General features: G+C 42.3%; 1 protein-coding gene across 2 annotated transcripts in view; it reads right to left on the bottom strand.

Moving 5' to 3' along the window:
- Positions 1–21,747, bottom strand: part of SPAG6 (sperm associated antigen 6) — a 149,350-nt gene extending 127,603 nt beyond the window's left edge. The window contains exons 1-2 of one of the 2 annotated variants that reach the window (XM_044293912.1): positions 21,500–21,747; positions 20,085–20,180 (exon numbers count right to left, since the gene is read on the bottom strand). In XM_044293912.1, the coding sequence (XP_044149847.1) occupies positions 20,085–20,180; positions 21,500–21,524 (121 nt within the window). In that variant the 5' untranslated portion in view covers positions 21,525–21,747. The remainder of the gene's footprint in view (positions 1–20,084; positions 20,181–21,499) is intronic. The other variant, XM_044293911.1, reaches the window with a different exon arrangement.
- Positions 21,748–25,790: the final 4,043 nt, after the last annotated feature.

Below are 25,790 nucleotides of genomic sequence, written 5' to 3'. Positions count from 1 at the left end.
CAAAGAACCACATACAGTCATCTACCTGTGTACTACAGACTATTAGGCTTCCATCAAAATCCATTTACCCTGCTGTAGCCCAAAATGCCACTAAAATACTGGTTACAGTAGAAAATATTATACTACATAATTTAACTTCGAATTAAACATACACAAAAATGTCACAAATGCACCATCATTCTGCATCAGTAAAGAAGGCATTATATGCAGGGAGCCTCTCATCGAGAAATGGATATTAACTTAGATTATACGTAGTTCCTTAATTGATAAGGCCGAAAATTACACAAATGCAAATCCAACCTATAATACCACTGTGTTGATCCAGGGGAAGGTAAAAATTCTATGAAATAGTCACGAATTGCCAAATATTAAAGGAAAAACGTCATACCAACATCAGATCCGGGGAGGGGTGTTAGATGATCTGGCACAAACTTATGTCAGGAATGGACTCTAGCACTACTACTGGTATTTAATAATAATATTAATTACTGGGGAAAAAAATTGTATATTCCCAAACATTTATAAATAAATTAAAAATACACATTTCTATGAATATAGAGTTTTACAAAACTACAGATTTCTTACAAAAGTGTTCATTTAAATCCTAAAGCATCAGACACTTATGGGGTCATTTATCAACCTGGTGTAAAGTAGAACTGGCTTAGGCCCCTTGCTGACGAGAGAGTGTCCGGATTAGGTCCGGATGCGTTCCGGTGCATTGCGGCAAACCCGCGCGAGTAGGTACGCAATTGCAGTCAGTTTTGACTGCGATTGCGTTCCGATGTTCAGTTTTTATCACGCGGGTGCAATGTGTTTTGCACACGCGTGATAAAAAAAAACAACTGTGGTACCCAGACCTGAGCTTCTTCACAGAAGTTCAGGTTTGGGTTAGTTGTAGTGTAGATTGTATTATTTCCCCTTATACCATGGTGATGGATCATGTGATGGACCATGTGATGAACGCAGTGACATCAAAGGTCCTATTGCTCACAGATGAAGACAGAAGAGATGCCGGCTGCGCGAACAAGTGGATTAAGGAGAGTTAAAGTTTGTATTTATTTTTAACCCCTCCAGCGCTATTGTACTATGCATTCTGTATTCAGAATGCTATTATTTTCCCTTATAACCATGTTATAAGGGGAAATAATGATGATGATCGGGTCCCCATCCCGATAGTCACCTAGCAACCGTGCGTGAAAAATCGCACCGCATCCGCACTTGCTTGCGATTTTCACGCAACCCCATTCATTTCTATGGGGCCTGAGTTACGTGAAAAACGCACAAAGAGGAGCATGCTGCCATTTTCACGCAACGCACAAGTGATGCGTGAAAATCACCACTCGTGTGCACAGCACCATAAAAAGGAATGGGTCCGGGTTCAGTGCGGGTGCAATGCGTTTAACCCGCGCGGAATACTCGCCTGTGTGAAAGGGGCCTTAGTTACCCATAGCAACCAATCAGATTCCTGCTTTTAATTTTCCTAAGGAGCTGTCAAAAATGAAAGGTGGACTCCGATTGGTTGCTATGGGCAACTAAGCCTGTTCTACTTTACACCAGTTTTATAAATGGCTGCATTATTTTGTAATTTGAGGCCCTAACTTTTTCATTTGTTAGGATACCCCCAAAAAATGAGTTTTATACAATTTTTTGGGCCTTTTTATTATGTGCAAATTGTTTGATGAGTAGAATCAAAATAGCTTTGATGCTTATTTTCACAAATTCCTCCCAAAAAAATAATCTTTTTTCTTCTCAGCAGTACTATGCCACTGAAAATGAAATACAAAATATTGCAATTCTGTAGAGATTAAGGTTTTCAAGGGGACAGCAAAATAATCTCAGTTTATTACTCTTCTGCATAAGGAAGCCTCTAGCTGTAGGATGATCCAACCAGAATAGTATGTGGAGTTCTAGAATGACTGACAGAATAAGGCTCCTTTCACACGGGCGGGAAAATAATAGCATTCTTAATACAGTGTAGATTGAGGGGTTAAAAAAAATATATAAAAAAATACTCCTCATCCACTTGATTGCGCAGCCGGTATCAGCGTCTTTCTTGTTCTTTCAGGACCTGCAAAAGGACCTTTGATAACGTAATCGCGCTCACCACGTGGTGAGCGCAATTACGTCAAATGTCCTTTTGTAGGTCCTGAAAGAAGAAGAAAGATGACGATACCGGCTGAGTAATCAAGTGGATGAGGTGAGTATTTTTTATCCACTCAATCTACACTGTATTAAGAATGCTATTATTTTCCCTTATAACCATGTTATAAAGGGAAAATAATAAAAATCAATAGAACACCAAACCCAAACTTCAGTGAAGACGTCCGGGTTTGGGTACCACATTCAGTTTTTTTTCTCACGCGCGTGCAAAACGCATTGCACTCACGCGAAAAAAAAACTGAACAACGGAACACCTACTTGCACGCAATGCACCCTGAACGCATGGGGCCCTCACCCGCGACGCTCGTGTGGAAGAGGCCTAACAGTTCCATAATTCTGCTAATGGGCCTAGATAAACATGCCCCCAGAAGGACATTGCATTTATTACCATTATGCGAGATGCCCTGACCAGCCACATACTGGGACAGCATAGGGTGTTAAGTGAGACTCTATGCATTGCTAAAAAGGTCCACACAAATCGGAAGTTAAATACTAGTCTGGACAGGAACTAGTATACATGAATATTAATAATAATAAATTATTATTATTATTTATAAAAATCTAAAAAAAAAAAAAAATCCACGCTTTTTTTTATTAAAAAAATTACAAAGAATATTCACATATAGATTATTAACGTGATAAAAAATAAATAAAAAAAAATTCCCGACAGTGATCCTCTAAATAATGCTCACACAGATGCATGGCTTGTTACATGACAGAACCCGATATGGCTTGGCTCAGTGCAGTGAAATGCACCTTTTATGTTATGGACTGCAACAGTTTTGTTGAGTTATTATTTGATGTGCAGTTTTTACAAGTGAAACGTGTCACCTGTAAAAACCGCATGCCCAATAATATTGCAAAACCACAGCAATTTACTGTAAAACACGCAGTTTTACCACACAGCACGCTACCGCTATGTGTGAACCCAGCCCCATGCACCTCGGCTTTGTATTTGTATTCAGTCGGATCCGTCCAGACTTTACATTGAAAGTCAATTGGGGCGGATCTGTTTGAAAAATGCACCATATTGTGTCACCTTCGAACGGATCCGCCCCCATTGACTTCCATTGTAACTCTGGACGAATCCACTGCAAGCAGCGTTCGGGTGTCCGCCTGCTGAGCGAAGCGGAGGACAGACAGTGCCAGACTGATGCATTCTGAGCGGATCCGCATCCACTCAGAATGCATTAGGGCTGGACAGATCCGTTCGGGGCCGCTTGTGAGAGCCTTCAAACGGAACTCACAAGCAGAGCCCCAAACGCTAGTGTGAAAGTAGCCTAACTGCAAGCAGAGATCTTGGACACCTTGAGAAAATGAATACAGGAATCAGACTAAAAATTAATTAATAAAAAAAAAAAAACACAACATTAATAACATATTTCAGAACCGTATTTCCTACGTTTTTTGTGAGGGGGTCAGTTGGGCACCCATTGTGTACACCATTGTAAATTATTGTTAAAAATAGGGCCACTGTGATCGAAACCATTTGAGAATCTTCCCGATTACCCCCCTGAAACGTCTGCAATGGCATTCCATGCCCATAAGCTGACATTCTTTATCGCCCGCTTCATGAAGCTTGATTTTCCCATCTTACATTGAGTATTCGGAGGGGGAATATAAAATATGCCTTTCTTTCAAATAAAGTAATCATGTATGAAACTCGGAGGCAGCTTAAAAACACCCGGTACTCTTTGTCTGTTGCTTCCCTGCTGCTTTTGCTGCATTAAGACAGACATATAGCTCTGCCCGGGCCGACATGAAGACCCTTATTCCCCAAGGTGAATGGAGATAATCAGGCTGGCATTGTATTTCTCTATCCGCTAGGGACATGCAGTTATTACAGTACAAGACTCACTGTCATGTCACATTGCTTATTTACAGATCATTCAGCTGGTAAATAAGCTGAAAAAAACAGCATTTCCTAGGTAAGGGGGGGAAAAAAAATAAAAAACATGAAGAGTTCTCATCCTGACCAAACTGTTGACTTTGGAATTGATTTTATTCCACATTATTATTCTCCCCTTGAGTTTTGCAGAAAATGACTTTATTTTTACATAAAGACGCCAGGATACACAACAACCTACGGAGCACAAGCTCGAGTCACAATGAATGATTGTATTAAAAGAGCTTGCAATTTATATAGGCGCAAACGGTGGAGTCAGACAAATGACTCATAAAACAGCACAGAGGTGGCAGAAATAATCAGATCTTTCTTTGCCGCACCAAACGAATTTCTAAATTAATATGTAAACACAAGATAACTGGAAGTGATTATATGCTTCATAAATTACAGGTCCCAGGCATGTGGGTGGAACTAGGATGTTACGTGCCCATTAGCACAAGTGAATGCATGCAACAGATGGAAGATTAGGACTACACACGTTGCCATAAAAAAAAAAAAATATATCTAAAAAAGGGAAAATATTTATTATATATTTATACATGCATTCTACTAATTAAAACCAGACACTGATAAATGGGGAGGTCATTTACTAAGCAGAAATATTCCTATATTAGGTGTATTTCTGGCACAGATTGTGTCACAAAGGTCCTTTTGCAATTTTTTTAAATTCTGTTTCTCTGTACATGTTAATCGGGGCGGTCATCTTGCCTAAGCTACTGTTAATAGCATTTAGAGATATGCTTTACAGCAGCCACATAGTCATCTCTAGTCTACAAGTTCCTATGGTCTGACTTCTATGGCGCCTGTCAGTACATCCAAGACTGTTATTAGGTTATTGCATGTTGAACGGTCTTATTGTCAGCTTCTTCTATCTGCTTTTTGTTACAGACTTTAATATTAAAGGGGCTGTCTCACTTCAGCAAATGGCATGCATCATGTAGAGAAAGTTAATACAAGACACTAATATATTGCGATTCTCCATATTGCTTCCTTTGCTGGCCGGATTCATTTTTCCATTCATTACACACGGCTTGTTTCCAGAGGTTACAACCACCTCTGCAGTGCAGATACAAGGGGGCTAGGATGAAGCTGCTGCGTATGCCTGCCTTCCCACCAGAGAGGATGGCGCCTTTTCCTATAGTGTTCAAGCGCGACCACTGATGCTGGATAACAGGGTGGTCGTAACCATGGAAACGAGCAGTGATGGAAAAATTGATCCAACCAGCAAAGGAGGCAATATGGACAATCACAATACATTAGTAAGTGCCTTGTAGTAACTTTCTCTACATGATAAATGCCCTTTGCCGAAATGAGACAACCCCTGTGTAGGCCTCATGCACACGATCATATATTCCTTCGTGTCCATTACGTTTTTTTTGCAGAACTTATACGAAACCATTCATTTCAATGGGACCGCAATTTTTTTAAAAAAATTAAAAATAATGGAAGTTACTCCGTGTGCATTCTGTTTCCGTATGTCCATGCCAAAAAAATAAAAAAATAAATAAATATAAAAAATATAGAAAATGTCCTATTATTGTCCGCATTACAGACAAGGATAGGACTGTTCTATGAAGGGCCAGCTCTTCCGTTCCACAAAATACGGAATGCACACGGACGTCATCTGTATTTTTTTTGCGGATCCGTATTTTACGGATCGCAAAATACATACGACCGTGTGCATGAGGCCTTAAGCTGATCACAGGGTGCCCTGCTACGGGCATCCGAAGAGATCAGCTGCACTCTTTACGGATTCTAGCAGAAATGGTAAAATTACATTTAAAACCGATGGGCCTTCCGTGTAACGTACAGACAGGCAGCGTCCTCCAGAGAAAGATGCTATTAGGTGAATGGTGGAGTTTATAAAATGAGGGACTCCCATATATTAGGGCTTATGTAAACCAGGCAGCTCTTTTTTTCTGAATTCTGTGGGACATGAACCTGATTTTGCAAAGTGACCTGAGGTAATAAAAAAATAAAAATAAACTTTCCTTTTTGTTACACCAATAAAGCGCAATGCTTTCTGAACCAGATATTATCATATAGTACATTTGTCTTTCTGCCTCATCTTTACATTAAAATGAAACATGAAAATACCTCAATTTATGTTCATTTAAAATATTTAAAAGGTTTTCCAAGTTCAAACATATGTTAGGGGCATATTATAAATAAAAATATTGCAAATACAGTTTAGGAAATAACACTGTTCCCTGGAGGACACAGAAAAGGAGTCCATTCGGACAATTTATAGTGGAGGAGACAGAATCCTTCAGCAATATGTGCTCATCACATTACTGGGAGAAATTATAAACTGTAGCAATGGATTACACAGCGCAGCCATCCATATAAACACTGATAAACATGAACACTAACCAGAAAGAAGCACAAAGGCAGCAAAACTAGTAATAAACAGAAACATATATGATTGTAGGGTTTGCACGATTCAGTATTCAGAATCATAGCGGCCTACAAAAAAAAACAAAAAAAACGAATGAATGAAAAATAAAATAAAAGCTATATAATGAATCAGCTGAATTAAAGTTACAACATGATGACTAACAGGTTAACAACGGCAGGAGGAAAAGTCATCCAGTCCCCGGCGTTGCCTGTCAGTTCACTAGACCTGGAACTCAATAAAACCTCAAACAAATATGGGCTTAGTTATACGGTTTTTGCTCATAAAAAGATCACAAAGAAGCAGCTTATCAGCAGCTGCATCGCTATATAGAAGGGGGGAGACGACTTGAGCAATTATTTACACATATAACCATGGGCCATTCTAATTGAGGCCCACAATTAATGGAGCAAGGAGTGCAAATCACTACAGTGTCACTCTGTTGGCCTGTTAAGTATTCCTCCTGGTAACTATTCTACCCATAAGGGCTCATCTGCCCCCAAGCAGGTCTTCTGATAAAGGAACCACCAATTCTTTAAAGGGGTTGTCTCAATTCAGCAAATGGCTTTTAGCATGTAGAGAAAGGTAATACAAGGCACTTACTAATGTATTGTGATAATCCATATTGCCTCCTATGCTGTCTTGATTCATTTTCCTATCACATTATACACTGCTCATTTCCATGGTTACGACCACCCTGCAACCCAGCAGCGGTGGTCCGTGCATGCACACTATAGGAAAAAGCTCCGGCCTCTCTGGTGGCAGAGACCATGGGAGTGCGCATGTGCAGCAGCTCCAGTCCCTATCCACCTCATATCTGTGGTGCAGCAGTGGTCGTAACCATAGGAAACGAGCAGTGCATAATGTGATGGAAAAATGAATCAAGCCAGCAAGGGAGGCAATATGGACAATCACAATACATTAGTAAGTGCCTGGTATTAACTTTCTCTAGATGATAAATGCCGTTTGCTGGAGTGAGACAACTCCCTTAATTATGTGTCTGTAATACAGTACTCATAGAAGTCTAGAGATTTTCAACTTCATTACTTAAATAAATATCATCTTGACAGCATCATGTTTTACACCGTGGTCGGTGACTATGGGCCATCATAAAGAAGTGTTTGTGTATTCTAGGATATAGTGAGATCTATGGTAATGAATGGAGGCCTCTGAATGTTTTTGTGCTGTAAATTCTTTTATTCTGTGGTACACTTGGCACTCGTCCACCATTCTCTAAACTACAGATTGAAATGTAAAAGTCTATGCGGAGCGGCTTGTTTCTGCCTCCATCCAAACAAATGTTTGTCACGTCAGTGGGTACACAATAACCTCAATATACTTATTTCAGGGGTGGTGGAATTAACATTTCTGCAATCCATCTTAAATGAGAAGTAATATGTGCCAGATTATCAAAAGGTCGCATAGAAAATAATTACATGTTAACAGCCTTTATGCTACTTCATAGATGCCAGTATAAAATGGATAGAAAGATAAAAGTCCAAGATAGCAGCACTCCCAATAGATCTAGAAGGTGAGCACCAGCAACAAAGTCCCAGATAGAGAGGGCAACTTAAAAAAATAATAATATTATATTATATATTAAAATAAATATTACAGCATTCCAAAATGAGATTAGAAAAAAAATGAAGTGACTGTTTAGGATAGATATATGAGCTGATTCTCGAGAGAAGATGGATACGAGATGATTCTCGAGAAGATTCTAGAGATGGAGATAGAGAGATATAAGAGATATGAGATAGGGAGGAATAGATATGAAATAGAGAGATACTTTATATAAGCACTGGAATATGTAGTAATAAAAGCAGACTAGCACAGGGAGGTAACCACCATAGTGAGATAATTCAGTTTTCAGCATGTTTAGGGAGCTTGGATTGAGACATGTTTTCAAATCTCACTGATTGACTTGCGGTGATCTGGATTCGGTGGCCATAAATCAAGTTTACAGGGCATTAACCGCTTTAATGGTAATCAAGTGGAAGACACATTACAAAAGGCCTATAATCACTTTTGCCGAGCTAATAACTATGAAGGCGATGTGCAGATTGTTAATCCTATTTACACTTTCAAAATTAGGGTTTGTAAGAACCCCAGTGATCAACCTAAAAAAAAAAAAGGTTGAAATGTAACATTTTCATCATTTCTATAAAAAAATGAAGTTTTAGCAATGTGTCTTATATTAATGATATACTGCAATTACTTATAGTGCTTTTATATTGCTGAATATTTAAATCTAAAAAAAGTGACAGAACATTAGTATAATACAACTTACTTGCTTATCTTTATGTATAAAAAGTATTTGTGTTACATTAAATAATAAAATCACAAGAAAAGGGTTAACAGGTAGATGTCTAAACTCACGCAATTAAGAGTCACCGCCTAAAGCCCTTAGGCCCATGCACACAACCGTTGTTTTGCGGTCCGTTTTTCACGGATCCGTTGTTCCGTATTTGAGGGTTTTTTTCTCCGATTTAAGTCCTCATCCGTTCCGTTATTCTACAAAACATATCCGTATTGTTTCCGTATGCGATGCGTTTTTTGCATTTCAGAAACCGTAACGTATTAATCACCAAACACATGAGCAATATGGCTGGGCATAGCATTTCTACAGTATGGATCTGTAAAATATGGATGACATATGGATGTGTTCCATGTGCGTTCCGTATTTTTTGCGGAGCCATTGACTTGAATGAGGCCTCGGACCGCGATTTGCAGATAATAGGAAATGCACAACTTTTTTGCGGAACGGAAATGGAGTACCTTCCGTTGTTTTTGCGGACCCATTAAAGTGAATGGTTCTGCATACGGTCCGCAAAAAAAATAAAAAATGAACGGAAGCAGAAAGAAAAAAGTTCTTTAAATAAAAATATGTAAATAAAAGATATTTATTATTTTTGTTTTTAATACCTTTCTTAGGCCTCATGCACACGACCATTGTTTTGGTCCGCATCTTGGAACCAAACCAGAGTTCGGGAAATGTTTTTTTCATAGTAAAAATGAATCTATGAGGTTATTACGCAAAGTCACGCAAGACTTCACGAAGTAATAACTTCGGCTCATCTGAGACAATACTTTCTAATACTGTACAGAGCGCTCGCTCTGTACAGTATTGGACCGAAGTTTTATGCGAATTGACTTCGGATGTTTCATCCAAAGTCGATTTGCTCATCCCTAATCATCACCAATAGATTAGAAGTTAAAGGGGATCTCTGGGCTACAAATACTGATAACTTTCCCACAGAAAAGGTCATCAATATCAGATAAGTGGGGGTCCGACACCCAGATCAGCTGTTTCAGGCAGCCATGGGGACAGGAGCTATAAAAGGTGTATAGAGCTGGAAGCAGAAGGCACAATACATTGTGCAGTTTCCGGTGCCAGTGTACAGCAGCTCAGCTCCCTGAGGAATAATATAGGCAATCGCCAGAGCCTTTTTCTTCTAATATGTACAAGCTGTTACACACAGAAAGTGCCAAAGACGTCCATGTTTTCAGCTCTTAAAGGGGTTGTCTCACTTCAGCAAATAGCATTTATTCTGTGGAGAAAGTTAATACAAGGCACTTACTAATGTATTGCGATTGTCCATATTGCCTCCTTTGCTGGCTGGATTCGTTATGACCACACTGTAATCAAGCAGCGGTGTACATGCTTGCACACTATACAAATAAGCACTGGCCTATGTGCACTCCCATGGTCCCGGTTAACAGAGGCCAGCACTTTTTCCTATAGTGTACAAGCACGACCACTGCTGCTGGATTGCAGGGTGGTCGTAACCATGGAAACAAGCAGTGTATAATGTAATGGAAAATATTTGATTACACTTACCGGTAATCAGTTTTCTTTGAGCCTATGACAGTAACCCTGGAGAGACTGCCGCCTCCTCCTCAGGACAGGAAACAGAACCGCCTTTTAAAGGAAGGGATCATCCCCTCTATCTCCAGTCCTTTTCTCAAGAACTAAGAAACATATTAACAACTTTTTATTTATATATATATTTTTAGGCAGGCAAGAATTTGTCTAGGACGGGAGCACAGCCTGAAGTACCTTACGATCAAAGGTAAGACGTTCATTAGAATGTAACTAGTCTATACAGCCTAAAAAAGTATGTGGAGAGCTCCAGCTGCCTTACAAATCTGCTCTATAGAGGCAGAAGCTCTCTCTGCCCATAACGTGGAGACTGATCTCGTAGAGTGAGCCTTCACCCCCGAGGGCAGAACAACTCTCTTAGAAGAGTAAGCTAAGGAAATGGCCTGTCTAATCCACCTAGCAATAGTGTGAGAAGAGGATGCAGATCACTTTCTTGCTCCCTGAAAGAAAATCAGCAGACGTGAGGAGGATCTCCAAAGCCGAGTGACCTGTAGATATTGCAAAATACATCTCCTAACATCTAGACAGTGGTACTCCGATTCCTTTTTATTTTTAGGGAAAGCACAGAAGGAAGGTAACACTATCTCCTGAGAACGATGAAAACGTGAGGAGACTTAGTAAAAAAAAGAGGATCAGGAGAAATTACAACCCGATCCTCCAAGATCACCAAACAGGGAGGGTCAATTGAGAGCGCCGAAATCTCAGTAACTCTTCTAGCCGAAGTAATGGCCAGCAGGAAAGCAAGCTTAAGGGAGAGCAACTTCAGGGAGATTTTATCAATAGGCTCAAAAGGGGTCTGAAGTGAGAGCAGAGGACCCGATTTAAATCCCAGGGAGGAATTTTAGGCTACTTTCACACTCGTGTTTTGTGCGGATCAGTCATGGACTGCACCATCTGCATCCGTTCTGAACGGATCCGGTTTGTATTATCTGTAACATTGCCAAGACGGACTTGAACACCATTGAAAGTCAATAGAGGACGTATCCATTTTCTATTGTGCAAGATTGTGTCAGTGAAAACGGATCCGTCCCCATTGACTTACATTGTGTGTCAGGATCTGTTTGGCTCAGTTTCATTAGACGGACACCAAAATGCTGCAAGGTTTTGAACAGTTTGTGAGAGCCCTGAACGGATCTCACAAACGGAAAGCCAAAATGAGAGTGTGAAAGTAGACTTACTTTTACAGACCGGGGATAACTGATACTGCTGTTATACACCTCTTAACCCAAGGATGCTCTGCTAATTTAAACTCAAATAGGGCGCATAAGGCAGAAACCTGGACCTTCAAAGTACTTTTGTTCCATCCCTCTTGTAGGAAATCTAAAACGAGCGGGATGTCAGGAGCTTCCAGCACGTCCACAGGTTTTTTGGCGAATCTTAAAAAAGTCGTCCAAATTCTAAAAGGTAGATCTTAGAGATGACCTTCTTCCGACTGGTCAACAGAGTGTTTACCACATCCTCTGAGAGACCTCGTCTCTTTAAAATCTCCCTGTTAAAAAACAGGTAGTCAGGTGTAGACTCTTCATGTCTGGGTGAAAAACTGGTCCCTGGGACAGAAGCTCCTGTGATTCTGGAAGCACCCACAGTGTTGCTATCAACATTTTGCGGAGCCAGGAAAACCACACTCTTCTTGGCCAAAAGGGAGCTACAACTATTACTGTGGCTTCCTCCTCTCTGATCTTTTTGAGGACCCCTGGGTAGCAATTTTAGCGGGGGGAAAGGCATACAGAAGGCCCTGCCTCCAGGATTGCCTACTGATCTTGGATGCTGATCCGGTGAAAGGGGGACCTCTACTTTCTTGTTCGCCCGGGTGGCAAAGAGATCTATCTCCGGAGTTCCCCACAATGCTGCTACTTGATTGAAAACCCCCTGATCTAGGGACCACCCTCCCTGGTATAGTTGATGATGACTGAGGAAGTCTGCTTTACATTCTCCGAACCCCTTAGATGTACTGCAGAAAGGGAGAAGCTTCCGCTAAGCTGAAAATGTGCTGAGTGAGACATTAGGCCCCGAGCCCTTGTACCTCCCTGCCGGTTGATAGATGCTACTGCTGTCGTGTTGTCTGAATAGACCCTTACGTTGCTGCCTCTGATGAACGGGAGTCTCTGTAGTAAGGCTATTCTGATTGCATCCAATTCCCTGAAATTGTGCGAATGGGACAGAGATTTGCTGTCCCAATTCCTCTGCAATAGAAGTGCCCCTACATGGGCTTCCCAACCAGATGGGTTTGCATCCGTGGTTAAAGGGGAGAACCGCCTGCCTGGTCCAAGGAACTCCTCTTTTTAGGTCCATCCACCACCCCAAGGAATCGGAATCTAGGGTTTGGCGAGATAGACAAATCACTGAGTCCAGAGAAGGAAGACTTCCATCCCAATCCCGCAGGATCTGAAGCTGAAGAAGCCTTGAATGGTACTGGGCCCATTCCACCCCCGGAATAGTAGCTGTCATGAGACCCAGTACTGACATGGCCTCTCTTATGGTGAGTAAAGGAGACGAGAGAAGCTGCTGAACTCTTGATCTGATTAGTAAAGCTTTTTGCAGGGGTAGGAGGCACTTCTGGGAACTGGAGTCCAAAATCATTCCTAGGAAACTGCATCTCTGGCTTGGGCATAAACTGGATTTTTCTAGGTTTATCTCCCATCCCAGCTTCTCTAGAACCTCCCTGAACCAGGCAATCTGACACTGAAGAATCTGACCTGACCAGGCCACCAGCAGAAAATCGTTCTCCTTCTCCCTGACGTGGGCCATCATCTCTGAAATAATCTTTGTGAAAACCCTAAGAGCTTGAGCGAGGACGAATGGTATCGCCCAGAATTGAAGATGCAGAATCTCTTTCTCTAACTGGACTGCTACCCTCAGAAACCTCTGGTGGGTGGGATTAATGGGGACATGATAATACGCATCCCTCAGGTCTACTGTGGCCATAAAGCAATTTGGGAACAGATTGTTCACTGCTGACCTGATGGACTCCATACAAAATCTCTCGTACTGCAGGAATTGGTTCAAACACTTCAAGTTTATTATAGTCTGAAACTAGCAATTTTGTTTTTGACCAGAAAAAGAGTTGAATAAAACCCCTCTGTCAATTCCTGCTCTGGGACTTTTACCAACACCCTTTTTACCATCAGGGAAAAAACCTCAGATGATGGCAGTCTGTCTTGCGGGATCTGTACGGAAATCTGTCATTACAAATATTCCTACTGGGAGACTCTTTCGGCCTTCCCCCATCACAGAATTTATCCAGGGGCTGTTGGAGATCTTCTGCCACTGAGGAGCAAAACTAGACAGACGACCCCCAACCTGGCCACAGACGTAGCGGCAATAGCAGGTTTAAAAGCCGCCACAGAGGCTTCCCAATTATTATTATTATTTTTTTTAAATCAGATTTTTTTTTATTGAGCGTTTACAATGTAAATACACTGTTGTACAGATCATAAGTAAAGATGATATACAGACATAACTTTTATAATGCTGACATCAGTCAGGCTACCAAACAATCAGCAATACTCAAATTTTCACCCTTCCCCCCCACCCTTCCCCTCCCGCCCCACTGTAGCACAGGAGTACAAAAGTACAATATTAGACATTGTTATTCAGACGTCGAAACGACAACCATGGTTCCCATAATTTCTCAAATTTTGATGGGCATCCACGCTTCTGGTATACCACCCGTTCATAACTTAACATCATGTCTACTGTACCTAAGAATTCACCTAAGGTGGGCGGCGCTGTCTGTATCCAATGTAAGGCAATTAACTTTCTAGCTACATATAGCACTCTGCCTATCGCTATTTTATGTACCTGACTAGTGACCAGTTCAAAGACATAACCCAGCACACACACTCTAGGATCAAGCGGTATCCGTACCTCGTATACGTCATGTATAGTCTGAGTTACTATTTTCCAGTATCTCCTTAGCCTCTCGCACTTCCACATCATGTGCATCAAGTCCGCAGACTCTACAGAGCACCTTGGACAGTCAGCCGTAGGTCTAAAACCTATGCGGAACAAAAAAAAAAAACAGTGTCTTGTAGACCCTGTGGACTATAAACAGCTGCGAGAGTTTACGTCCCTCGCTCAAGGAAGAGAGAGGTATTGCCTCTAGCATGTCAGACCATTGGTCATCTGTTAGTTCGCCTACATCCTTTTCCCACTTGCCCCTGGCCACCAGCAGATGTAATAGCAAAAATGTATCTAGCAGCAACTTGTATACACAGGAGATCATCCCTCTTTTCGCCCCTTTGGACAGAATCTGATGTAATGCGATATCCTTCCCAGCCATCACAGTCGGACCCCTAAATGTGGAATTGTATGCGTGTCTCACTTGAAGGTACTTATAGAAGTAGGTCCTAGGTAGCTCATATAATTCTTGCAGCCTGGAGAAGGACATTAAATTTTTATCTTCCAGAAGGTGGCCTAATCTCAGGATTCCTTTCCTTTTCCATGCTCCAAAATCAGACAAAGAAAGGAACTCCGGCAGCATGGTATTGTCCCACAGTGGAGTGTATTCCGTATTGCCAACAATTCCTCTTAGCTGCTTAACCAATTATTTTTTTAAATAAACCTCTGCCCTCTTGTCTATTGGGTCCTTGAGTGAACCCATATCCTCAAAGAGGAGAGCGGTTTTTCTGGACATTTTTGATAACGGGGCATCAAGTTTTGGGGCCCTATCCCAAGGAACAGACAATCCTTCAAACAGATACTTCCACTTCACCAAAGAAGAAACGAAAAACTTCCTATCCCGTCTTTTCCATTCTCTGGCAATTAGCTCCTGAATGTCCCCATGTACAAACACTTTTCTCTTTTTGGGGCCTAAACCCTCAAACATAGAGTCCTGGACAGAATGCTGTGGCTTCTGCTCCTCCAACCCCATAGTAGCCCTAACCTCCTTTACTAGGGAGTTGGTATTCTCCACATGAAATAATGGTCTCCCTGCCACCTCGTCCTCAGAAGTCTCTTCAGATGACCCCCATTCTACTTATTCCTCCAAACTCGAAAGTATATCACTGTCACTGGAGGGGGAGTCCTTAGTAGCGGCAGTAGAAGAAGTACTGGGACGATGCTTTATCAAAACCGCTAACTGACTCTCTGACCTCTGTTTAATGCTGCCCATAAAAGACAGGGCTTCCTCCTCCATTAACTTGCTGATACACCCTTGACATAGAGGCTTTGCCCAGGCAGAAGGAAGTTTCATCTTACACACGCCACATCCATTCTCTTTTACTCTGGAGTTCTTCCTAGAAGACTCTTTTGAAACCTAAGCAACAAGAAATGAGCACATAAAGATAACAATTTTATGCTGGGGTACCCTGGTACCGATGTATCATTGGTGGTCTTAGTGGGTTCAATTGGCTGAGCCTGCTCCATGTTTCATACAGCCAACACCAGCCTGAATGGAGGAACTGCCACATTTTTTCACCCAACATGGCAATGAGCCGGCTTAGCTTTTCTCCTCCCTTTCCGGTCCGCAGCGTCCGCTTCCTCCCATCGCCACAACCCAGAAGTAGCAATTTCATTGTGCGGGCTGACGGCCGAACATGCGAACATGGCCGCAGAGGTTCGCAGGAGCCCCAGAAGGACAAGCCCTCCCAGGAACTGGGAAGGAGGACGGAAGGGGTAAGGATAGAGAAGGGAGCCCAGACTTCTGCAGGGTCTCCCGGAGGAGGCTTACGCCGCACGGGGTAACCCTCCACATACTATTTACAATAGCGGGGCCCCAGCAGCTCTAATCCTAATCTTCTATCGGCGGATCCAATTCCCTCCTGCCCCTTAGGACAGGAAACAGAACTGGAGATAGAGGGGATGATTCCTCCTTTAAAAGGCGGTTCTGGCTCCTGTCCTGAGGAGGAGGAGGAGGAGGAGGCGGTCTCTCCAGGGGTGCTGTCATAGGCGCGAAAGAAAATGAATCAAGACAGCAAAGGAAGCAATATGGACAATCACAATACATTAGTAAGTGGCTTATATTAACTTTCTCTACATGATAAATGCCATTTGCTGAAGTCACACAACCCCTTCAAGTTACAGCTCAGTAAGGGCTTTTGTGGTCCATGTGCGGAACTATTTACTTTAATGGGGCCACACAAAAAAAATAAAAAATAACGGACGGAAATGACTGTGTGCATTACGAACGAGAACAGAACTGTTCTATTAGGGGCCAGCTGTTCAGTTGAACAAAATACGGAATGCATACGGCCGGTATCCGTATTTTGAGGACTGCAAAACATCCAACAGTCGTGTTCATAAGCCTTAAGGCGGAGTTTTCACCACCTCAATTGACTACAGAATTCTGTTTATTTTAACAGCCTTTTTGACGGAATCTGCGATGGAGGCCCTGAACAGAGCCTTCAATGCAGATGTGAACAAACCCTTAGGCTACTTTCACACTCATGTTTGGTGCGGATCCGTCATGGATCTGCACAAATCCTTCCATTCAGATAATACAACTGTCTGCATCCGTTCAAAACGGATCTGTTTGTATTATCTGTAACATAGCCAAAACAGATCCGTCTTGAACATCATTGAAAGTCAATGGGGGACGGATCTGTTTTCTATTGTGCCAAATTGTGTTAGTGAAAATGGATCTGTCCCCATTGACTTACATTGTGTGCCAGGACGGATCAGTTTGCAAGCAGCGTTTTGGTGTCCGCCTCCATAGCGGAATGGAGGCAAACTGATGCATTCTGAGCGGATCCTTATCCATTCAGAATGCATTAGGGCAAAACTGATCCGTTTTGGACTACTTGTGAGAGCCCTGAACGGATCTCGCAAATGGAAAGCCAAAACGCCAGTGTGAAAGTAGCCTTACTTGTAATCAAAGCTTAGCACGCTAGAGAGTTAAGGTGCCTATACACATTCAATAGCTGTCGGCCAAACGCTTGTTCAGCCAACAGCTATTCCTCCAAACTCTCTCATACACATGCATGTTCAGTTCAGCTAAGCATGCATATGTTTTCAGTGGCAAGAGAAGAGAAAGCCAGAACAAAAGGATTCAGTGGTGAAATTCAATTAATCCAATTCTTCTTTCCCATCGTCACGTATCAGGGGAGAGTTGGGAAGCCGCAGCACCCATTAGGATCAGGGGTAGGCAATCTCCGGAACTCCAGCTATTGTAAAACTGCAACTTCCAGCATGCATACCTGCTCTTCTCAGAACTTTCGTAGAAATGTATAGAGCATGCTGGGAATTGTAGTTTCACAACAGCTGGAGTGTTAAAGGGTGTTGATCCCTGCATTAGATAGTTGGCCAGCCCATGCATATACTGTATATGGGGTCTTCACCTGATTAGCTGATGATGGATGCAACATTTCCTGTATTCCTATCCTGAGGATAGGTCTTCAATATATGGGTCCTTGAGAACCCCTTTAAAGCTTGTGCCAATCTAAGAACTGAAAACGCTAAACGCTGTGACTTTAAGACTCTGTGTAACCACCAGGCCTGGTACATACTTGTAAAGCTGGGTTCACATATCACTTCTGTCCAGCCAGTTTTCTGCTCAAGCCAGACACAACTGAAAACATTTTGGTGCATTATCCCAGACACATTGCATGCTGTGTTTCTCTGTCAGGTGAAGGGAGGCATCCATCATTACAACACATGCACCGAAAACCATTGAATTGGTTCATCAGCCAGAGGTAAGCCTAACTGGTAAGCTCCATGTCTTGTAGGCAACCATCAAGTGCTCTGCCCCACTGGAATATAATTAAATTGAAAAGAATTGTGCTGTGTGTTCATATTGATGATCTATGCTCAGGAAACGTCAGCTGGTTTAAAAGGCTGTGGTGCTTGTGCAAACGCTTCAATGTTTAGCTGCACTCCATTGAGATTGTAGCACCCGTGTAGTGTAATCACAGCTTCCTCTCTCATTCTAATGGCCTCCTCAACCAGCTAAATGGTGGGGTTGTCAGGAGTCGAACCCATCTTAAGGGTCCATTTACGCGCTCATGGTGAAAAAAAATATATGCATTTAATAGATGCACTGTAAGTACATATATTTAGCATTTCGCTCCATTATTTTTTTTAAAATCGATGTATAAAGGCAACGTCTGTAACATGGCATGAAAGAAGCCATGCATGCCGATAGTGGACATGGAGAGGCACAGTGGCACGCTGGGCTGTACTGCTAGAGGCAAGAGACTGACTCAGGAACTCTACCACCGACCTCGACAACCCCTTTTTTCCTTAGGAAAACGTATTTGTAGTTAACATCTGTTTATGCGCTATAAAATAAATAAAAGTAGAATTTTTCCATAACTAGGCCCCATGCACACGACCATATTTTTGTTTCGCATTTTTTGCAGACCACATGCGGAACAATTCATTTCAACAGGAACACAAAAAATGCGGTCAGCGCACCATGTGTTGTCCGCATCCGTATGCCCGTTCTGTCAGCCCACCAAAAAAATAGAACATGTCCTATTCTTGTCGGTTTTGCGGACAAGATTGGGACATTTCTATAGACATAAAATGGCAGCTTGAACACGGCCTGTATCTGTTTTGCAGACCACAAAACACTGACTGTTGTATGCATGAGGCCTTAAAGAGAGTCTTTCACCTAAAATGACCATTATATATCACCAACAAACATGATATCCATTACATTCCCCATATTATAATCTTACCTTTCATATTGCTGTCCGTCGCCTATTCTCTCTTAAAAACGCTTTTAATCCATATGCTAATTAGGTTCTGAAGGTGCCCAGGGGCGGCGTTTATGCGGCCGGTGCCCAGGCTCCACGGCGCTGTTCAAATCAAACCCCTCCCCTTTCACCCCTCTGGCCCGCCCTCGGTTCTTGAGATACCATCCTCCAGTCAATGACAAATCCGGCGCCTGCGCACTCCATTACCCACTAGGGCAGAGGCAGCAGAGCGTTTAATGCGCATGCGCCGGCCTGTACATCCCGATATTTTGGCAGTTTACTTCCGCCGGCTAGATCGGGCCGGCGCATGCAGATTAAACGCTCTGCTGCCTTTGCCCTAGTGGGTAATGGAGTGCGCAGGCGCAGGATCTGTCATTGACTGGAGGATGGTATCTCAAGAACCGAGGGCGGGCCAGAGGGGTGAAAGGGGAGGGGTTTGATTTGAACAGCGCCGTGGAGCCAGGGCACCGGCCGCATAAACGCCGCCCCTGGGCACCTTCAGAACCTAATTAGCATATGGATTAAAAGCGTTTTTAAGAGAGAATAGGCGACGGACAGCAATATGAAAGGTAAGATTATAATATGGGGAATGTAATGGATATCATGATGTTTGTGGTGTATAATGGTCATTTTAGGTGAAAGACTCCCTTTAAGCCTGTATAACACCTGCTGATTTTTCGGCGGATGATCGATAATGAGCGTTTGTAGTAATTGCTCGTTAGCGATGATCTGGCAGTCTAATACTGACACCGACTACCCGATGAACGAACAAACGCTCGCTCATTGGGCAATCTAAATCTTTTGACAGGTTAAAAAAAACATTGCTTGCATACTGCAAATCGTGGTGGCTAATCACGATCTGCTTCCGGCAAACAATGATTCAGTATGGGGACGAGCGATGGCATTAGCGATCGCTCCTCCCTATACTGAGGAGGAGATCGTTGGATGTAATAGCAGTGGTCTCCTCCGCTAGCGAGCAGGCTATTGCCGGGTAGGAACACTTCCCTCCTGACAATCACCTGTTAAATGAGGCTGTGTACTACGGCCTTTAGGTTAGTAGCCAGCAGATAAGGAAATCTCATTATGTCCTGTGGCACTAGTTACCTGCATTTTGTAGGGTTTCAATGTTCTGAGGACGCGTGGCAAGCTCCGCAATAGTCTGAACAAACTGAGTCCGCGCTCTCTGGTACTGCTCAAACACTAAATGCAAAAGACAAAGAGGTGTTACAAAACCATCAACGCACTCAAAACTTCATAATAGTAATTTGACAATACAAAGCAAATTTTAGAAAAGCCAGGAGGACACAGCAGTGCTTGACCATCCAGGCTCAAGCAGATCAACCGTGCTGAGAAGAAAAGGGGATACAAAAATGGAGGTCGCGACTGGATTGGCGGAATTAAACACATTGGTTACAGAAACGGCATAGCGAGCTGTTCTACGCGGTCTGTGTAGCTCTCCTGCACTGGAAACAGCGAAGTGCCAGACCCCGGCCTTTTCTGCAACTCAGCTTCCCTTACCCAACACCCCCCCCCCCCCCCCCCATCTCTGTCTTGGAAAAGGCAGCGATAGGACAACACCTTTAAAGGGTTTTTCTGATCTAAACATTTGTGGCGGTGCGCGATAACGTCATCAAGCTGGCAGGCGTGGTGACATCATACGTAAGCGCACATGAGATTTTGCAGGGGATCTTCAATCAAGATGGCCACAGCAGTTTCTTTGCGCTCAAATGGATGAATTAAAGGGGGTTATCCGATTTTAAGAAACTGGACCCCTCACCGGTAGTGTTGCGCGAACTTGATTTTAAAGTTCGGCGTCTAAAGTTCGGGTTATCGAAGAATCCCGTTATGGATTCTAAATTCCGTTATGGTCCGTTGTAGCAGAACCCATAATGGGATTCTTCGATAACCCGGACTTTGGACACAGGACTTAAAAACACAAGTTTGCTCAACACTACTCACCGATAATATACTACCCCGCTCCGCCGCTGCTGCTTCTCCCTGCACATGGATGAAAATATATGGTGTCGGGGGGGAAGCAACCAATGGCAGGCGGGGACGGGATGAGCCTCCCTAGCGTCGCGGGTAACGCTAGGGAGACCCGTCCCCGCCTGCCATTGGCTCCCCCCCCCCGGTATGTTTTCATCCGTGTGCAGGGAGAAGCAGCGGCGGTGCGGGGTAAGTATATTACCGGTGAGAGGCCCGGCACTGTTGGGGGGGTTTCTTGAAATTGGATAACCCCTTTAAGTATGGTTTTTTGTTTTTTTTTACCACTGGTTCAAGGAAAATTGATTCGTTATCATGAGGCACAAGGAAATAAAAATGATCAGGGAAAAAAAACTAAAAGCTTCATGTGGGGCGGTGCCATGACACTAGAAGCCGCGACTGGATTGGCGGAATTAAAGACACAGCGGTGCCATTAGACCCACACTTGGAGGGTCTGAGGTAACCATGAGAGATTATATCTTAAAAATAACGCATGGCTTCAAACAAAACTGTATAAATGTGAATACTGTCATTACCTTGCAGGACTTGTCGCTGGCTCATGGCTGGAGGGGTGCTGTTGTCGCTGCGGCTGCGCTCGTTGTCAGGAGCCGTCTGTCTGTCTCCAGGATGTCTCTCCGTTTGCGCCTAACAATCTCCCCGTCTCCATGGCGACACCAGCGGAAGAGGACGCTTCGAAACCTACTGCCTTTTTAGGGGAGGTCGATCGAACGACACGTGTAGCCCAGGCCTTCCTGACGTCACGTGAGCGAGAACTTTAGCTCCCCCCCCTACGCCGAGAATCGAGTGGGCTGATCCAAAGCTTCTGGGCCCAGAAGGGAGGGGTGGGTGCGTGTCTGTTGCTGTGGCAACGTCAGGGTATGTTGAACGTTGGACAGTGAGGTCACGGAGTCGGTGTCGTCAAGTGTTCTAAAAAAAAAAAAGCGCGTTTTTCCCTGAGGGCGGGAAGACAGCTGTGTGACGCAGCGGAGATTGTTTAGCAGTAAGTGCGCGAAGTTAATTAGTGAAGAATTGTGACTGGAAAGAGGTTAATAAAGTCGCATCCAGTTCTCAAAACACGACTCTGTATTTAAAATAGTGCGCCTTTACTGCCTCGGACGCCTAGTAAATAAAAAATACATTTGGTAAAGTAATTTCAGACGACGAGGACAAAGCATTTCTGACAGGAATTTTACCTCAGAAAGTCATAGGAAACACCTTACCTTTCTCCTAATCCTTTTAATGATGCCAAATAGTTAGGTCTGAGGTAAATTATTCGATAGGAAATAAAAAAAACTATTCCGAAAATAGACACTTTTCATGAAGGGTGAAGGAACCTAAGTCCGTGGGTTGTAATTGGGGATAACTTGAGTTATTCCAAGTATTTAGAAAATGTCAGCCAGACCTAATTAGTCATATAACATGATATTGACTTGGATTTACCAGAGTCCAGCAGCTGGATAAACACACAGCGACCATGACAGTCCCACCTCACAGTGCTGGTCATATTCACCAGGTACCACAGAGCAATGTATCTGAGCTATGAAACTGGGGGAGATTTATCAAAACTGGTGAAAATAAAAACTGGCTTAGTTGCCCATAGCAACCAGTCAGAATCCTCCTATCATTCTCCAAAGGAGCTGTGAAAAATGAAAGGTGAAATCTGATTGGTTGCTGTGGGATACCTTAGGCTTCTTCACATACACATTTTGTCTGGGTTTTTGTATTTTTAATTTTATGTCTTCCATAGAAACCATTTACAGTTTGTTCCCAGACCGCATTTCTTTATTATGGCTTTTTTAGTGGCATTTTTTTCAATATGGACCGATAGTGATTTTTGTTCCCCATTTTTTTATATATATAGAGAATAGGATGAATTTTTTTTTTTTTTTTAAAGACACAAAAACTAGCTTAAAAAAGGGGTGTCTGTCCTGCATTTCATATTTCCCACAGACCTTTAGCTAATATTTGGACCTCATTTGTTTTTTTGTTTTTATAAAATACCTAATAAATCCTAAAAAGTGCTGAAAAACACCACGACAAATCTGTAAGTGAGTCAACTATTTAGGCCCCAACACCTTAGTATCATGTATGAAAAAAAAAAAGGGACTGATTGAGTTTTTTTTTCATACCTCATTATTCTTTATCACTACTTTTTTTTTTGCAACATTTTTTTCCCAGGAGTTTTCTTCCCCCCTGTATAGAAGGAGATGAAAATGGGGCAAAACCTTCAACATGCTGCATAAAAAAATACAAAAAGAAGCCACACATTGGAAAAAATGCCACTAGGCAAAAATCCTGTGTGTCCTGCATTTCATATTTCCCATAGACTTTCAGCTAACATATAGAGCAGGTGTTCTTTCAGCAAAAAAACGCATGTGAAAAACAAAAAAAAGCCTAAAAAAAACAAACTTGCTAAGAATGGCCACTACAAACGTTTGTGTGAATCCACCCTTATGGACGCTGTTCACACAAGTCTGGTCTGGTGTTTTTCAGTTGAAACCAATTGCATGCTTTTCTTTTTTCTTACCTCAGTTTTTTATAGCATTTTTGCAAAACAGGTTTATGTATGCCACCTTTTGTTCAGGCATTTTTCCCCTATGGAGAAGGGGTTAGAAAAGGTGCTGCATAAAAAAAATAAAAGAAGCCACAAATTGGAAGAGCTGCCACTGATCAAAAAACGCTTTTATGTCCTGCATTGAATATTTCCTATAGACTTTCAGCTGACATGCAAAAAAATGCAGGTGTAAAAAAATTCCACCAAAGCCGCAAAAATTGCTAAAAAAAATGCTATGTGTGTTTTGAGCCTTATAATAATCTATTCTCGTAGTATTAATCTGAAATATCTGACTTTTTCTCTTTATTCTCTTTACAGCTCTCGTCTTGTACTGTGCAAGGTAGGGATTATGCATCAAAAGTGCGGTGTTCGGTGCAAAGTCTTCTTTTTTTTTTAACTGTTGCACGACATGAAGGTGACGCTCCCTAATTTCTGGGGGAGACTCATGTATGGCGGACTGATCTGTCTTACCTGGATGCCACTTCTATGGCGGTCGTCCCTGGAATAATGGGATGGGACACACGACACAATATTGCAAAACCGTCATATTTTACCATGTATTTGCTCAATTTTTTTGCTGTAGAAAAGTTTTCTATATAGTTTCATGTAGCATACTTGGCGGTCATATATGGGGCGGCTCTAGAGGTAACTATCCAGATTTTACATTTTTTTTTTTCATACTGATCTCTATATCCCATGACAACGAAAGGGAATCCGCAAAGTTGGACAATACGTATGTGGAAAAAGTAAACGTAAGTGTGAACACAGCCTTAGGCCTCATGCACACAAACATATTTTGTTTCCATGTCCGTTCCGTTTTTTTTGCTGATAGAATGCGGACCCATTTATTTCAATGGGTCCGCAAAAGATGTGGATAGCACAACGTGTGCTATTCGCATCCGTATGTCCGTTCCGTAGCCCCGCAAAAAAAATAGAACATGTCCTATTCTTGTCTCTTTTAGACATTGTTACAATGGAAAAAAATGTCATCCGTTTTTTTTTTTGTGGATCCGCAATTTGCAGACTGCAAAACACATATGGTCGTGTGCATGTAGCCTTAGGCTACTTACAAATGTTGCCCATTACGCGCGTTTTTTCTGTGCTGATTCTCGGTGGACAAAACGCAGCGTAATACAGTAGCAGCAAAATTTCACAAATCTCATGTACACTTGGCTTTTACGTACAGTGCGGATTTTGGAATCCACAACATGACAATTCTTTGTGCTTTTTTTTTTTTTGGTTTGCAGATTTCACCCTTTTTTAATGCAAGGATGAGACCTTCATCAAATCTGTGAGTCACCAATGCGTTTTTTAGTCAGGAAGAAAATCTGTGCGTATTTTCTGTTTGTAAACCTGAGCCTTAGGGCTCACGCACACGAACATTTTCTTTCTGTGTCCGTTCCGTTTTTTTTGCGGACCGTATGCGGAACTATTCATTTCCGTATGTCCGTTCAGCAAAAAAAATAGAACATGTCCTATTATTGTCCGCATTATAGACAAGGACAGGACTGTTCTGTTAGGGGCCAGCTGTTCCATTCCACAAAATACAGAATGCACACGGACATCCGTGTTTTTTTCGGACCGCAAAATACATACATGAGCTCTTAAACTGATGCAAAAATGTAAGCGAGGACAGGGCCACCGTTACCACTTTAGGTTCCAAGAAATATTTTATGATAGGCCTCAATCAGACAGCAAGTCAAAGATGTAAAAATGTGTCCAAAATACAGTTTTTTTAAATAAATTGCATACTAGAAAATATTCCTCCCAATACAAACAATTTTTATTTCCATCACTAGTATAGTGGGGTCCAGTGTGCATTTGTATTCCATGTATTTGTCTTGTTGTTACTGTAGCAATTACCACTAAAGTCCAAGAAAAGTGTTGAAGCAGAAACAATAAGCGTCTCTGCCGACAGAGTGGATTTTCCTCAATCTTTTAACTGCTTGTCTTTAGTACCATAGATGTAATCATTTTTAAAGGCTGAGCAGTTTCTATCCGAGGAATACTATTATTTATTAATTTATTTGCAGGATCAAAAAATGTGTGCAGCCATCCAAGCGGCTGATTGTAAAACTGAAGCAAACGGAGGCCACGTGGTAAAACAACTGCACAAAACAAAAACAGACAACTCTATTGCATTAGGCCACAATCACTCTCAATGATTGCTGCCGGTCAGTTTGTATAGGTTTTTTAGTTTGCTTGTTGGTTTGGTTACGTTTTCAGGCCCTAATTTGTATTTTATTTTTATCTTTTTATACTGTAAACTTGCT

This window comes from Bufo gargarizans, chromosome 5 (assembly GCF_014858855.1).
Source record: "Bufo gargarizans isolate SCDJY-AF-19 chromosome 5, ASM1485885v1, whole genome shotgun sequence".
Taxonomy (NCBI): domain Eukaryota; kingdom Metazoa; phylum Chordata; class Amphibia; order Anura; family Bufonidae; genus Bufo; species Bufo gargarizans.
The sequence above is the reverse complement of the archived record's forward strand: the minus strand, read 5'-3'. Positions and strand labels throughout refer to the sequence as shown.